The 17,643-nt window shown below is 33.6% G+C and overlaps 1 protein-coding gene across 1 annotated transcript in view; it reads right to left on the minus strand.

Annotated features, from left to right (window-relative positions):
- LOC122715802 (nephrin) overlaps positions 1-17,643 on the minus strand; it is a 371,464-nt gene that overhangs the window by 55,967 nt on the left and 297,854 nt on the right. The window contains exons 2-3 of the mRNA XM_043938275.1: positions 17,075-17,218; positions 13,524-13,697 (exon numbers count right to left, since the gene is read on the minus strand). Of these exons, the coding sequence (XP_043794210.1) occupies positions 13,524-13,697; positions 17,075-17,218 (318 nt within the window). The remainder of the gene's footprint in view (positions 1-13,523; positions 13,698-17,074; positions 17,219-17,643) is intronic.

Consider the following 17,643-nt stretch of genomic DNA (forward strand, 5'->3'; position numbering starts at 1 on the left):
ATTCTTTTAAATCTCGTTAAAAATTATTTGTTCTTTTCTATCGTTGCTTTTGTCGCGTATCACGACAAGTTTATCAATAAACTTGTTCGCGTGAAACTATTTTTTGAATTTCACATTAAAATTTTACAACGAGAATGATTCTTTGTGCGAGATATTTTATTCTTATCATCTTCCCATCCATTACATTTCCTTTTCTGCTCGATATATATATATCTTTGGATCAAAAATTGCAACAACGTTTCACCGCGTCACGTTTCAATTTTACCCTCATTTCGCCCAACCCCTTTCTCTCCAACCCCAAGAAAAGAGCGTTCTTCCAACGATCATCAGTCACTTTTCAGTTAACGCCACTTGGACGCGGGAAATTTTTCGTTTATGAAATACGAGGCACGTTGCGCGTCCCCTGTCACACGTCATCGACGAGAACCGACAACTTCGTCGCCGTACATCCCTGTAAAGCAATCGAGTCGAATCAACGACGCGTGAAAGCGGCACCGAAACCGTTTCGGGATCGTGTTGTTCCGCTTCGGCGATAAAACACGCAGCGCTGGACAGACGACCATAGCTTGGACGGTAATATCCCTCTCCTACCCCTCTCGTCCTCCCCCTCCCCGTCATCTCGCGCCGTTCCGATGCCATGAATGCGCGATGCCAACCTGCTTCCAAAATTTCAGATCCTCGAATTTTCGTGCCACCGGTTTAATTGCGTGTTATACGACGACGTGTGTCACGGAGATGGATTTTCTCCACTGTGAAAATTTGAAACCTCCGATTTTCCGTCCAATTTCCAAGCTTTTTTTTCGAGATAGATCGAGTTTGATATTTGGAAAGATATTTCTCGAATGATGATCTGTAATATATATATATAGATTAGAAGAGATTACGAGATTTCAATTTTTATTTTGAATCTCTAGAAAGTCTCTAGGATATCTTTGAATTGAAAGTTTATTACAAATTAATTATCATGAATTTGTGAATTTAATTTTATTACAGTTCTCTTTTTGAAATCGTTCGATATATTTGTTTTTCCTACGCCTTTTCTTTCGAAAGATACAATTTTGAAAATTCTCGAAACGATTTTCTAATTGAAGGAATAATACAGGTTTTCCGACCGAAGTTTTTTCCTCGGCAAAATTTTCAAAATTTCGAGTTTAACCAGTCTCTCTTTTCGCGAGAAACAAAGTTAAAGATCACTTTTCGAGCTCACAGTAGGATATCAAGCTCGTAATATTTAAAAAAGAAATGTCCAAAATTTTACCTTCCTCCTTCTCAATAACAGATCGCGAATTTTGAAATTGCGATTAAATTTTGAAATTTCTTTTCCCTTCCCTTTTTTAGAGTTTACAAATATTTCTCGTTTTAATTCGAAATTAAAATGATTTCCTTTATTTTAACTCGGTCCGCTTTTCTTTGCTTTGCACCATCCGTCTCGGCCCGCCTCGGCTAGGCACATCTCGGTTTAGTTTCGGATTAACCCCCAGCCCCGATCTGGTCTGTTCTGGCTCCGCTTTGCTTCACAATGTTCTACCCTGATTCACTTTGTTTCGTTTTACTTTCCTTTGTTTTTAATTCCGCTTTGTCCCGCTTCTCTCCTCTCTCTGCACCGCTCGGCTCCGCTCCATCTCTATCCGCTTTGCTCTCTCTCTTTTTCTTTTTCTCTCTCCTTTTCCCCCTCTCCCGAAATTTCCTGCTTTTCTACGCTTCTCTTTTTCTTTTCTTCTTTCGCTTTGCTCCGTCTTCTCCATTTTCATACCGTTTCGTTTTTGCTTGACTCTGCTTCTGCTTTCAATTTTAAATATTTTTTTCTCGAATGAAAATTTCTGCTAGATTAAAATATACAAATATATATATATATGTTTCTACGATTTATTTGTTGCATATTATATTCCATTATTAAATGTTCCATTATTCTTGTAGAAAAGGTACAACGTCGTTTTGTTTATATTTAATTCGAATAATCATGGTTAATATTCGCGTTTCGAATTGTTCGTTCGACGTGTTACAGGACAGCGATAAATGTATAATTATACCATTGTTAATTAATATCGACGATTAATAAGAACGAGAGTATCACAGAGGAGAATTTTCCGCGTGCTATGTCAAATATTAGATCGATCGAGCAAATAACCAAACAATACGATTATTACAATATTGACAAATTGGAATAAAACGCTCGCCTGACAAAGCATTGATCTATACTACTGTTTTACTACTACATCTTCATTAAACTTTTATCAACTTTTGATAAAATTTTCAAATTGATTTTTTCTTATCGATGTACACAAGAAAATACAAAAAAAAAATTGTATGATTTTCGATCACATTATCAAAATCTTGTTAATATTTCATTGCATGAGTCGCGAAGATATATTTGCGTTTCATTTAAAAAAAAAAATTTGTCGATACGATAATAAATTAACGCGTGGTAAAAATTAATCGTCTGGATTCGTCAATATTTGCGGATTCAGACGTTTCAGGATTTAAATTAACTTGACACTCGATATTGGCGCACCAAGTAACTCGGCGATAAAATGACGGCGATCAAGATGTCGTGGATCGAGACGATGCCATATTGCGAAATTTCTTCACCGTGTCACGCGATTTTTGCGCAAACTTGTCAAAACCACTCTGCTTCTTTTAAAAACGCGAAGTGACTGTTACGTTGTCACAAGTTGTTGCGCGAATTTTTTATCGCAGTCTCGATCCATGTGTTGTTTCTGTTTCAAAAAATCTTCCATTTTTTATCTTTTCTTTTCTCTCCAGGTAATCGATTATATTATTTTCAGGATTATTAATACGACGAACGTTTCTTTTTATTCTTTGAAAATGAAAATATCGATACGTCGAAATTAATATGGAATAGTTGCGTATATCTATTTTTGCAAAATATATATCTTTTTTTTGTTATTGGATTACAGAGATTCATCCGAAAAATATACGATAAATTTTGTAATAGTGATAATGGATTCAGAGTTTGAATGGTCACGGATTTTCGTGTTAGAGATCTAAAAAAAATATACCATTTTTTTTATTGAAATTTTATTAAAATTTTTCAATCGATTACGATTCTTCATCTTAGAAATCAATAAATGATATTTTTTTTTCTGGCAAATTTTATAGTTATTTAAAAAAACTTTTATCTCTTCTTTCGTATTATTCTATCCAAAAATTATTCAAACATCGTTACATCATTTTGCCAATTTAAAAATCCAAACTCATTCAGCTATAACATTTCTAAAATTCTTCGTTTCTAAATCACTCAAATTATTAATCATCCACACGTATATCTTTCCAATTCAAAATAATAATCTGCAAATATGAAACGACAAACTCCAAACCCATTCAATTTCTTTTAATCACTTTCTTTCTTTCCAACAATTATTCAAACAATTATCCATAAACTATACACCATCTTCCCAATTCAAAGTAATAATTTTGAAACAACGCGAATCGGGTATATATCCAACAAACGTTCTCAATTCAACCGCGAACAAAATAAAATGTTCCAACATCGCGCCAACGTGCAAACTCGGGATTATATCAAATTCTATCGCGGAAAATTCCAAGGTAATGAGTCTCGCCTCGTTGAGAACGAAGCTCGGAGAACGAGAATTCCCAAGCAAGTTAAATACCCTCAAAGAAATTTCCAACGATCTGTCCAACTTAACGACGCTCCCAGATGAAACCCTGTACTCTTAGCGGTTTCGAGAATTGTTACCATCCCTTAGCTTCCAGCAATTTCCATTGTTTTTCCGATTACCAACATTTTCAACGGTATTAAGCTTAATCTTCGTGCCAAGAGACTCATTTCTTTTTTTTTTTTCTTTTCTTTTTCTTTACAACCCCTTCCCTCTTTCGATCGTTAATCGACAATGGCAATACCCGTTAACGAGATATCGATTTTCCTCCCGATAATCTTCGAATTCGAAGTGAATTTATTTCGATTGACGAGGCAACTGAATGCGTTAATTTCACTTGGCCATCCGTTTGCGCGATAAACTTTGTTAAGTTCGTTGCACGTGGGCGAAAGTAGGGCGAAAAATTTCATCTGAAACGCGGATTTGTGGACGGTTTTTGGGAACCAGTTCGGTTATGTTAACTTTGTTGTCGTTGTTACGGGGAAAAATAAGAAAAATTCGCGTTTTTGTACGGTTATAAATTTCGATTTCGAGTAATCCGATAAAATTAAAACGACCAATAATGAATCCACGGGGTTGTGGATTCGTTTGGTTAACATTTTTGTTGTTAATCCGTTGTAAAATGTAGAACGGAAAACGTTGTTTAAAACGTAGATTTGTGGTTTATATTTTTGCCTGTATAAAATATTAATACCGTTGTATTAACGCGTCGCGATGGGGAAAAAATTATCGCGAAAATTGTATTTGATGTAAATAAATTTGTAACAAGAATTATAAAAATTCACGTCTTTTGAATTATTACGAGACATATAAGCAAAACGTTAACATTTAGATAATAAATTTCGATCTTTGGAAAAGGACAAAGTTAGTTTTTTATAAACGTTTTTATAAACGGAATTCGCATGGATTTATGTATCAACTTTATTAATATGTTATACGAAACGAAATAAAATGGAAATATCAATTTAAACGTACGACGTCAAAAAAAAAACGAATTATAAATCGTATTAAATACAGGATATCGAAACGAACTTAATTAACGCGTTTTATCGATAAAAGTAAAATAAAAATATTATTCGAACGCAGTCACATTAATCCTTCCCCGAATAATATACAATATCCTTTATAATAAATACGACGCGATATCCTATAAATTTCCACACGAATGTTGATAACGTATTGCACGATTGAAAAACAAAAATGGAAATATAGAAAATATAGAAAATATATAAAATGTACTAAATAGGTCGAATCGATATATATTCTACCAATTGCCACTAAAATTAAATCGTATATCTTCTACAACAAGATTCATAGAAACCACAATGGATATTGAATCCCATTCCCGCGAGAATTGTGCGAAACCACCTTACTCTACTCATTGTCGGTATTCAAACAATTAAAGGGCCGACTGATCGATCGCTAATCCTCGTTCGATTCAACCGAAAACAATTAAAGGGTTTGATTTATTATTAATTTTCCTTTCGAGCTAAAACAGTGCACGGTGATTGCTCTGATTGATTCAAAACCGTTCAAATTTAATCGAGCATTTTTTTCTTCGCTATAATTATGAAATGATTAGAAAATTTTGATAATAATAAAACTAGATCATTATTATCCACATTATATGATTTTATTTTCGATTATTTTCACTCGAAATATTTATTGAAATTGAAAGTAATAATATTTTATCGATAATATTTAAAGAAATGTGTACAAATTTCATCTTCAAGATAAATCTCTTACGAAAAAGTGATAATAAATTTAGAGGAGAAAAAAATTCGACAATCTTGCAAAATTTCTGAAAAATCCTTCATCGAGAAACATCCAACCATACATCGATAAAAGTATCACCATGGATTATAAAAAATTTATTCAACAGGAGCGGATCAAACTTCCCTGACACTTTGTTAAAACTCGAGGATATCGAATAGGAGAAACGTGGACGCGGAAGTCGTTTCTGGTGGTGAAAAATCGACCCATGCCGGAAAATTGAAACTTAATTCTTAATATCGTCCAGAACTCTGCTCGATTACTTTGTGAAAAAAAAAGGGGAAAAAAGAAAAAAAGAAAGAGAGAAAGAAAGAAAGAAAAAAATCGCGCAACCGTATCGAGTCACGTTTTTCCATGGGGGTTGTTTCGAGTATTCCGGCTGAAAAATTCGAAACGAGAATCGAAAAGTTGGCGAATTAAAGAGAAACAGAGAGGTAGCGTGGCGTTTCCGCGAAAAGTTGCAACGTTTCTGACTGGATTCAGTCGCTACGTGTTTCGAAATATTGAAATTGATCCAATTTTCGGGACACAGGGAAATGGAGGAGGGGGTGTATTGGCGGAATCGATTCGTTTCTACCGCATAGACGTTATCCCGAGGATTTTTTCGCTTCGACGGATTTCCAAGGAAATTTCGGCCTGAGGAAAAAAGAAAAAAATAACGATCAAACATTATTTGTTTATTTATATTTTCGGCCTCGATTTGCTTTCGAAACACGTAATATCTCCTTTTTTATGAGTTCTTTTTCTTTCTTTTGGGGGGAAGTTCTTTAATTTAACATTAATACGTAGTCATGTTTTTTTTAGATAAATTTTTAAGGAAAAAATATTTGAAAGAATCGTTGTTCAAGTGATATATGGATTAGAGAATTTGAGAATTTCGCCGAAACAAATTTTAAAGCTGAAGTTTTCCTTATAATCCTTGAAATTGTATGTAAATTTGTATATTATTTTTCCGTTGATCCTTGACAATTAATTACTGCAATTAAAACACAATTATTCTGTCAAAGTTAATAAAGTTTAAAATGGACCTTGAATCTTTCTACTTCCTTCTAATTAAAATAATTAATTTTAGTGTCTAATTGTCTCTTTATATTTTTCTCTTTCCTTCTTCTTCTTCGTCTTTCTCTTTCTCTTCTTATCAATAGTTACAATTATTTATCAATTAAATTCACAGCTTTAAAAATTAGAAACCTAATAAAATTAAATCTAAAAAGTCCTCGTTCCCACTGAAATTCCACAAAATCTACAAAAACGGAAAAAGACTTGAAGACTTGAACGAAGCTTATCTAATTGTAATTTTCTCTTTACACCGTTTTCTCTTTCTTTTTCTCTCTCCCTCCTTATCCTCCATTACTTTTTTTTCTTTCTTAAATTCAAATATGCAAGGTGTCGTAGGTCGTGAAATAAAGGCGTAATATGACGCTCGGACGCTTAGTCGGCCGATTCCATCTTTTTCTTCCCTCCTCTCCTTTCGTAATTCTCGCTAACCATAGTTCTTGCGCTTTTCATTCACGGGAATACGAGAGTAGAGGGCGGAAGTAATTGGTTTTGTCGCCTTTGGCAGCGTTCAGTTCGCCTCGGTCACCCTTGTACCCTTGTGGAAATAACGCGAAACTGAAACAATCGAATTCGAGGGGGCGCGATTGTAATAAATGGCGTTCTTCGAGGAAGAACTCCAATCCCTTCCCCCAATCACAAGAGTTACCTTCAACTTTGCGTGATGAACTTTCTTTCCATCTTTTTTCTCCAAACACTAACAGCATTGTTCCATCGTAACTCCTTCATTTCTCCCCCTCCCTACTAATCGTTTTACCTTTACGTTTGTGCCGAGAGGAGGAAGTTATTGAAAAGAGGGATTAATACGAACTTTTGATAAAACCAACGTATGAATTTTTTTAAGAGATGCGAATGATGAAAAAGAAGATCCTTTACAACTTTTTTATATTTATTAAAAATCAAACATCCTTTCCATTTTTTGGCTCTGCACTGAACGTGTTGATCGTTATACCTAAGATATTTTATATATTATTGTATCCTTTTCTTTTTTTATTAGATTTAAAATTGAAATTAAGACTTCCAAACGATATATAATTTAATAAAATCCTTTAAAATCAATGTCTCTCAGGAAGATGTTAACATACCGGATAAAATTATGTAACTCTCGTTCCATCTTTTTTTCAGAAATTTCCACGTACAATCGATTTCGCTTCCTCTTGATAAAATGTGAATAAAAGTGTTCCCAATTTGTTAAGAATAAACGAGAGAAAGTAGGATCGATGATGATCATTCAAATAACGTAGCGACTCGTGAAACTGCATTATCGAAAACGGGAGGAATCCAACGTTACTGGACCGAGTCATTTTTTTTTTTCAAAGCTCTACCTTTTCAGAAACGTGTAATTACGGGGCCAATGTTCTTTCAAGTCTGATTTTCCAGCAGTAAAAGAACAGCGAACGGTTGCAAGCAGGGCATTTATTACTCTTTTCGGGATACTTTCTCGGCCCCTGAAAAAGATTCACTGTTGCACGTCTCTCGCACTTTCTCATTTCTTTTGTATTCTCACGGGGACAATAATGGACAAGAGGGGGGGAAAAAGGATCGAAGACGGTCCGCCTTTCAACCTCAATTACGCCAGTTTAATAACTTACGGATCATTTGATCCTCTATGGGATTTCTTCGTTCACCTCGATTATTTTTTTTCAACAATTTTGGACAACAATTTAATATGAAAGGGAAAAGAAAAAAAAGAATACGTATGGTTTATGTATGATTACAGAAAAGTTCATTGGCTGGGATTATCTGTAATTGTATAAAAAGTATGCTATATTATTGTGATTCAAACTTATCAGTTTTCTAATTTAATATTGAGTAATAAAGTATATAAGAGATTTCGTTAATGATGATTCCAGATTTTGGTTACATAAGAGTTACACAGATTGAAGAATATCAATTTGTAACGTAAAATTCAATGTAAATTACTTCGCTAACTTCTTCCTAAAAAAACTTCTTCCCAACTTCCTTAATTAATTGCTTGAAATTCATGCAAATTAGTCGTAAACATCTGACTGCAAAAGCTCCTATGAATTATTCATACGTCGAAAAACTCGAGGGGGTGGAAAATTTCGGGAAAGAAAGAAAAACCGTTAGGGAATGATTGATCGAAATGAGGTGGCCGATTCGAGAGGAATTCGATGAAAGCTAAACAGCCACCCATTACCCATCTTCTCTAAATTCTTATAAATTTCCCATTCGAGACGGCGAATCCGATTTCCTTCACCGGCATCTCTCAAAAAACGTTTCCGATATCCCTCCCTCAACTTCGATTCTCTGACTTAATCCGACACTCTCGAGGGGGCCATCGTTTTACAGTCACGTATGCGCAACCGTAAAGAGACACTCTTTGGGAGGAGGGTTTGATAAAGGAAAACAAAGAGAAACGGTGGCTAGAGGAAACGGATGCCGGATTGAATCTCATAAAATATTTATCCGTGGAGAAAGGTGATATAGTTTCCTGCCCGACTTTCCGTCGATCGAATCCCTCCTCCTCCCCCCTCTCCCCCTCTATCGCGTTCTTATCTCCTTGCCTCCTTTTGTTCGGCTCGCCGCTCCTTTTTTCCGGACACGTACGATCCGTGGAGTCGGGTACGTGAACCCCGTGTTTATAAAGGGAAGCTAGGCGCTACGGGGTCTACGTGCGTTCCATGATTTCTCAACTGTTCACGTACGACAGAAGCGCCACATATCGAAACGTGGTAAAACGTCGAGTCGCATGGCATGAATGTGAGACGGATTCGTATCATGGTTTATGACACAGGAGAGTGTAACGACGTATCGGTTTTTCAGGGATGGCTCACGGCACGCGATAGTTCTCACGGGAAGTGTTCGCGTGCAACTTTTCGTACACTTTCGAAGGATGATTTATTTTATTCCAGGCTTTGGGGAGTTTGTCGAGGAGAGTGTTTATGGATGTTTATAGAGAGGGAAGGGAATTTCTTATATTAGGTTGTTGTATACGAAATGAGTTAAATCTTGAAATATCTTCGATGGTAAATAATAATTTTGGAAAAAAATTGTGAAATAAATTTATAAGATTCGTTACTTCTTGTTGTCTATCTAAGAATATTTATTCAACGAATGGATGTAAGTTTGTTGATTTTAAATATTTCATTTTACGTTGTTAAAATTGTTATAAAAGGGAAGCTTCGAAAAGAGAACGTTGTTTTTCGGAGAGAAGGATTTATTTTCTTTAAAGTTTTTATAACAGAGAATATTTATTGGCGGTAATAGCAAACGGAGGCAAGTTTGGTTTTGCAATTTTAATTTTTCGTCGGATGCTTTCACGTTGTATGGTACATGAGATAGTTGGACGAAGTGGTGTTGTTTTTTTCTCGAAAATGATTAACTTTCTTCGAAGTTTTATGCCAGTCATTTTAAGCTTTTTGATCCATAATAAATGGAAGTAAGTTCGTTAATTTTATATTAAATCCTTGTTTTTCGTCAAGATGGTTCTTTTTTTCACTTCAAGTTTATTTTACTTGTTCACGATGCTAATAAATGAAGGTAAGCTTGTTAATTTTCCCAACTTTTGTTTTTTCTACGTATATTTTCACGTTTCGTGGCACGACGTACGAGAGAGATGACGTACTGCTCTTATTTTTAATAGAATAATTTAACCTTAAGTTAACCGAGTTCGGTGTTCCATGAGTTTTTTCTTTTTTTTTTTTTTTTTTTTTTTTTTNTTTTTTTTTTTTTTTTTTTTTTTTGTTAAATTCTTTCAAAACGATACAAGAAGAAGTTAAAAACCACGGGAGCACGGGTTACACCAGCTTTGTAAAAGTTGTTTAATGCAACAGAGAGAAGTGATAAAAAGAAATTTTGAATCTCTTTGTGAAAGTTTTTACTGTTAACGCCCCTGCATTAAACTTCCGTTTAGTTTCTTAACAACGACGAAACAGTGTCATTATCCGCATCCATGTACCACGATTCTCTTTCTTTAAGAATTTAGGTTTGCATTTATTAAAGGGCAAGTTTCGAGAGAAAAAAAAAATAGAAAGAGCGAAATATTCATTAACTCTACGAGATGCCAAAAGAAAAAATCTTCAACTCATCGTCAACACTCTCTGAATTTCTCTAACACACTTTTTTTTTAATTTAAACGAAATTAATTAAAGTTGAAAGTTTTGCTGTTGTACATTTATTCGACTTAATAAGCTGTAATTACAAATTTTTAATTCTATAAAGAAGTAGAAAAATAAAAAAAAACAAATATGAATCGAATTAAATAAAAACTACTATAACTTCTATCGATAACCTCTCAAGCAAGAAACTTCCGTTAAAAAGGAAGATTTTATAGAAATTTCTAAAAGAATATCATCACCAATATTCAATTTTCTTTCGCAATTCTTTTTTATTGATCGATCCAATACGTAAGATGGAATAAAATTCAAATTATAAAAAGCATTTTTGGAAGATCACGAATAACAACAGGCACCATTATATATTATCTGTCGTTTCAACGACGTTTATTTAAGGGCGAGCCTTTAATATTTCAAAGCATTGCAGCATTGATCGTCGACTTAGGCGTTGCTTGTCTTCCGGTGAACTAGTCCGTGGTTTCCGCAAAGCATAGAAACGAGTTGACCACGGGGTGTCGTCGTTGCTTGCATTTAGTGCACGTGGCCGTAGGCGTTGAAGTAGACGGAAAAAAAAAAAAAAAAAAATAAGAGGAGGAAGAAAGTGGAACTAGAGACGCCTTGAAAGAGCGACCACGGGATGGTACGATCTAGGAAGATGCTTCCTTGTCGCCTTGGGACATTTCTTACATCTTCCTTTTCCTCTTCTCGCTTCTTTCGAGGCGGAAATTTTAAACGGTATGTCGGATGTAAACGGATGTTCAGTTTATAAGTGAAATATTATCGATAAAATTTTTATTTGTGTGGGTGTGTGTTTTTTTTTCATTTCATCAACTACTTGAAAGATTGCCTGTAAAATTGAGCAAATTTAAAAATATCCAAGATAAAAATTAATAAAATATTTAACCTATAATTTAAGCGTGTAGTAATTGAAATTATTATAAAAATGAAAATAAGAAATAATATCAATAGGGTTTACTTATTCGATTCATATTTGTTATTTCTATTCATTTCTTTTTATTTCTTACTTTTTTATGGAATTAAAAAATAGATTTTATTAAATTTTGTGTATCTGATATATGTTACACGCCAATTTTAAGGAAAGAATTTACTCCTATTTTTAAAAATACATAAATTTATAGTTACTACAATAACTAGAAGGATTTAAGTAGAAAGCAATAAATTAAAATAAAAAAATAAAATTCCTTACGAGTCGCTCAAACTTATAATTTAACCAATCAAATTTAATAACTTACTCTTCATCTTCATCTTCTCATCTCATCATCCAAAATCTTTTCAAAAGAAACTATAAAACCCAAGACTTTCCTATTTTCCTTCACCTTCTTCATAAAATAAAATCACCCTCGTAAAAAAAACACAAGTCTCAAGATCGCGAATCAAGAGAGGAAAAAAAAAGCACCTTGAAAAAAGCACTCAAAATTACCCAACCAATCTTAAATTAAACACCGATAAAATTTCCAAATACATAGAAAACTCATTTACATTTACCTTGTTTCGATCCCGCTATTCACGAATTTCATGACACCGGCACGAATCGTACATACAAGGCGGTTCTTGGAACAATAGCCGCCTATCTCGCGTTATTAAGAACGCCTCGATGAATCCGGAGGTTCGAATAGTCGGCGTGAACTAGGCGGAAAGTTCGATACAATCACCGTTGCTCGGTGATGCGGTCAACTTGCCGCTTTGAACAAAGACATTTCCCGGCCGAAACTTAACTTTGAGAAGTCTTGGGACGAGGGTGGTAAACCGTGATTAGCGGCGGGGGTAGCGCGAACCTTCGAGATGCGAGCACATATACACACACACATATCTGGTCAGAAGTTGGCTCGAGAGTTTTGGAAAACGATGTCTCGAGCAGAGAGATCGAGAAACCTCTTTTCGAGACCGTTGTGAAAGTTTTTCTTCGAATTTGTTCTCTCTTGTCTTACACTATTGATTCTTTTGCTTTTCTCTCGCGAAGAAGAGAAAGAAAGGTGGATGATAGAAAGAGAATTTACTTTTGAAAGTTTGTCTTCTTCTATTATGAGAATTTTTTAATGTGGAATTGTTTAATTGTTGTGAAGAGGAAAGATTCTTTTCGAATCTTTATTGTGAAACTTTTTGAGATTTTTTTTTTTTTTTTATTATTTTGTGGATATCGTGTTCAACGTTGAAAAATAATCATCGAGTATCAGTGTGTTTCTGAGATTATTTCTGGATACACAAGAAACGGTAAATTTTAGGAAAATCCAAGAAGAACTTTAATAATCTCGTTTGAAACTTTATGGATCTTTAGCTTGAGATCCTGCAAGATTTATGATGTTCTTAAGTATCTAAATTTTTGTCATAATTTTATAAGACTTATACTTATTAGATTATATTATAGATTTATATCGGAATATTAAGAATTTTCCATTGTTAACTTTCCGTTCGAATTTATGGGGAAAAAAATTTATTTCAATAAAAAGTGTGAATGAGATTAACGTTATCGAATCGTTTTCCAAGAAACAAGCAACGGAAGAAAAAAGTTGTTTTAAAGAAAATATTATTTAAAGAAGGGATCTTTCCCAGGAAAATGATCGTTCGTGTAAAAAAGAGCCAGCTTTCGAGAAAGCCAAGGAAACTTTTAATCACTTTAGAATGCTCTTTAATTTAACGCTTCCCCCACTACCCCCTCCCCCAAGATCCAAACTTTTTTCCCGGAATCACGAAAATTACATTACAGCATAAATCTCCAACTCCGACCAACTTTTCAAATCAAATTTTCCAATCTCTTTGTTCTTCCGTTCATTTCGTTTCTTTTTCGCGAAATTCAATTCTTTATATATATATACATAAATCAAGAAATTGATCGTAATTGAAAAAAAAAAAGAATCGAAATTTGATCCGTTGATTTTTAAAAAAAATATATACGAGATTTAAAGTTTCATACATATATACGTATAAACGAAAAGAAAAATGGCGAATGAGTACTCACAGATGACGGTGAGATGAGCGTTGGCACGGATCGATTTAATGCGCAAATATGGTCCAACTTGGCACTGATATTCCCCATCGTCGGTCAAAGAAGCCTGTGTGATCTGAAGATTGTAAACTCCTGTGCTCTGATCGCCTATTAATCTCAATCGCGGATGCCCCACGATTTCTCCATCTGTAAAATTAAACGTTATTAATTTATTCGCAAATTTTAAATCTTTAAGAATGATAAAATGGTTTTCTAATTATATTCAAATTCGACGAGAGTTATTATAAATATTTAAGCTTTTTTGACTTTTGATTTTCGATTGATGAAGTTAATAATATAATTATATTTCAAATTTTATATAATTCTTGAAATATTTTCTTTAATAAGAATATGTCGCGAATTTACCTTTATTTTAATCGAAATCCATGTCATTTCGTTTAAAGAAAAATGTTGAAGGTCCAAATCGAAAAAAAGAGAGAAAAATAATCACGAGCTTTCTCTTCTTTTATAGTGAAATGTTGTTATATACAGTTTTAACTATAATATAACTGAAGAACAGTATTACCGTAGCTTAAATATTTTTCACAAAGATTTTTCATTATTATTATAACTTTAAAACTAATTATTTTTAAATCCTTGATCTCGCCTCGATTCATGTATAAAGGCAATTATGAAAAAAAAAAAAAAAAGATTATTAAAATGCTTTCAGACTCTTTTCTTCTTTCCGCGAAAAACTTCCTTTATTTAAAATTTTTTAAACCAATTTTATTCTGCATTAAAAAAAAAGCATTAAACATTATACACTATAAATAATTTTCTATTCTTATCTTTTAATCATATTGATAAATATTTCTTCTTTCTTTAATTAATTAAAAAAAAAATTTTAAAACTAAAATAAAGAAACCATAAATACAGTAATATCTTTTATAAAAATTTAATTTTTCAATAATCTCTTCTTCAAGTTTCTCGACTGTATCCGATATATTCTTGAAGCATAACAATGGTTATTGTACAAACGTCCATAAGAGCAAAGCCAGAAAAAAAAAAAAAAAGAAAAATGCCAACCAGAGAGATTGTGTCGTAACTCAAAAAAAAAAAAAAAAAAAGAATACATCGTAAACTAAACGAGGATGTCATTTCTGTATAAAGGTTTGAAGACACACGATGCCCGTGGAAACTACTGGAACGTACTACGTACTTGGGTTTTGATAAAAGCGATGATATATGCAAAATCGATAGAATGCCACGGGTTCATGGCAGCCATTACCTTCTGTCAACCTTGCCTTTCTCGTCAAAAATTTACCTTGCCACGGGCAAGATGTTTGACAATCTCTATTCCGCGAGTTCCTCCCTATTTCTAACGAATCATCGTGAAACAGAAAATTCTCTGTTCGCGAAAAAATCGACTCTTTTTTGTAACCGAAAAATTGAAAAGATTTTATTTTTTTAGAAATACCCTTCGATGGATATTCATGGCAATAAAGACAGAAAATGTTAAAAGCTAAATAATAATATTATATAATAAATTTTACGAAAATATCGATAAAATATCTCTTGAACGTGATTCGAAAATTGTAAATAAGATCGTTAATGATTTTGCACATCAGAAATATCATTCGTGAAACAATGCAGATTTTATGTAGAAAAGCAAAATAATGGACGTGTCATTAAAACACAGCAAGCAAGCATCGAACCACGTCCACGACTTATACTCCCCTAAAGAAAGAAAGAGAAAGAAAAGAAAAAAAAAAGAATATGCGCATGAAAAATGGACGATTTACTATCAGACACATTTTATAACCAACGCGACCAGAAGCTGCATCTTACTATAATTTTTCGCGCGTTCGATGTTTTAAAAATTGTTTCGAGCAAAAATTACTTGGAGCGATACTGACTTTTTCTTTTTCCAAAACAGTTAAGTCACGTTTTTACTCGATATTAATGTTTCCTCTTTCTCGTCCAATTTACGATAAAATTTCTTTCATGTTTTAGAAATTTAATAGTAATAAAAAAAAAAAAAAAAAAAGAAGAAGAAGAAAGAAACGTCGAAGCAAATATGTTAATATATACTTCTAACGAATTTAATCGGAGCAAAGTTGACGTAACATTCGTTTCCTACGTTTTTCCTGCAATTTCCCTCTATTTTTGTTTTAATATCGTTAGCGCAATGTATCTTCCTTTTTCCCTTGTACGATTTATCTTCCTCAATAAATCTCCAAACAGAATCTCCGCAATATTTCAAATAACATATTTATAAATACATACATATTTGGATACAATATTCCATTTAACCTTTTAGAACATTTTACAATTTTTATAATTTTTATTAATCGTGCTTCAACTTTGTATCGAATACTTTCGATCCCTAAAATAATTTTCAAAATCGACGCACGCGATACCTTTCAAAATATCATATATAACATTCCTTTTTTAGATTAAACTTTAGATTAATTAATTAAACCTTCCTCTTCCCCCCCTCAAAAAAATTGCAAAATTTACATTACAACATTTTCCAAAATATCATTACCCCATTTTTAACTCCGTCTCAACTCAACCGTCATTTTCACCGCCAAGCAATTCTCCTAATGACTGTTTCGAGCTTTGTTCATCCCCCTCTCCCCCTGATCCACGTGCACACGTGCAGTTTCGAAAATTTAGGGCACACGTTGACGAGCGTGTTGAGGGAAGAAAAGGGTGGCTAATAAAGGGTTTCGATAGTCGAGCCTCTAATTACCACTCTTTTCCACGTGTGCGAGAGGATTATGCCGAGAGAATCAAATAATATGGTGACACTGACGCGGAGGATGAAGGCTTTTGTTGACGACATTTTTCGAGAGAGAGAGAAAAGACAAAAAGACATCGGTACACGTTTAGAGATTAACTTGTTCCATTCTCCACTCCCCAGAGAGAGAAAAAGAGAGAGAGAGAGAGAGAAAGAGAGAGAGAGGGGGAGAGGAAAAATGACAGAACGTGCAAGAGACATTAAGATAGTTCTGCTCCATTTACGTCGTGGTTACTAATGGCCTGTTTTAATGAACGAGCGAGATGAAGTTACCTCGAAACGAAGTTTCAAAAGATTCTACTACGACGTAGACGCGGGTGGGTTTTCTTACCCCCTCGGCGTCCAATCTCCACTTTTACTTTATCTTCCGTAACTGAAGAGAAAGTTGATAATTGCGCGAAATCGAGACGAACGTTAATAGAGGAGATTGTTAGATTCATGTAGATTGACGTGGTAATTAAAAAACGACAACTGGTTTCGGTCATCTGGGGTTTCAAGGGGGTGGCTCGTTTGTTTATTCGAAAGAAGTTTCGTTTCTGGGATTATTATTTGCTTCGAATGTGAATTTTTTTCTACGTATCTCTATCTTTATCAAGTGACAAGTGACTCGTCGATTAATTTTATTTTTTATTTGTGTCAAATATAGAAGAAGAGAGAGAAATTTTGATTTGGAGAGTTTTTTGGATTTTTATGGATGAATATATTTAATTTTAAAAGAGTCGGATTCAATGGTTTAAATGGTGAGAGAGGGATGGATAGAACAGAGGATCGATTTACTTACTCGATTGTATGACATAGGCGAAGCCATCTTTCACCCACTGCACGATCCCAACTCTGTTTCCAACTTCGCAAGATATTGTTACGTCACGGCCTTCCTGGACAGAGCTGTTTCTCGGCCTCACGCGAAAATATTGTCCCCCTTCGCCTGGAAAATAAATAATATAAACGTTAATATAATTCTCTTTTTGTACAAGTGAGATCGAAATATAGAATTATCGATTTCGTTATCTATTTTATAATCTCTTTTATTATTTTTTGACGGGACAAAAATTTACGAAAATTAATTCGAAATATTTATCGTTATATTTTATTTATATTTGGTAATTTTTGCGCGAATTAATTAATACGATATATTTTAAAGATAAATTCTCCGTTTCGAAAATAATACGAAACAATTAGAAAGCAAGTATAATCTCATTGCACATTTACTTTTATTTCATTTCACCATATTAAATAATTTTTTTTTAATTTCATTCCATATTCCGTATCTCACGTTTATTATCCCCCCTCTCCTCCCGATTTTATTTAAAGTGAAATAAAATTTCAACAAAATTTGGAAAATAACGCCAA

The sequence above is a fragment of the Apis laboriosa genome, unplaced genomic scaffold, assembly GCF_014066325.1.
Source record: "Apis laboriosa isolate Shangri-la unplaced genomic scaffold, ASM1406632v1 scaffold113_cov153, whole genome shotgun sequence".
Classification (NCBI taxonomy): Eukaryota; Metazoa; Arthropoda; class Insecta; order Hymenoptera; family Apidae; genus Apis; species Apis laboriosa.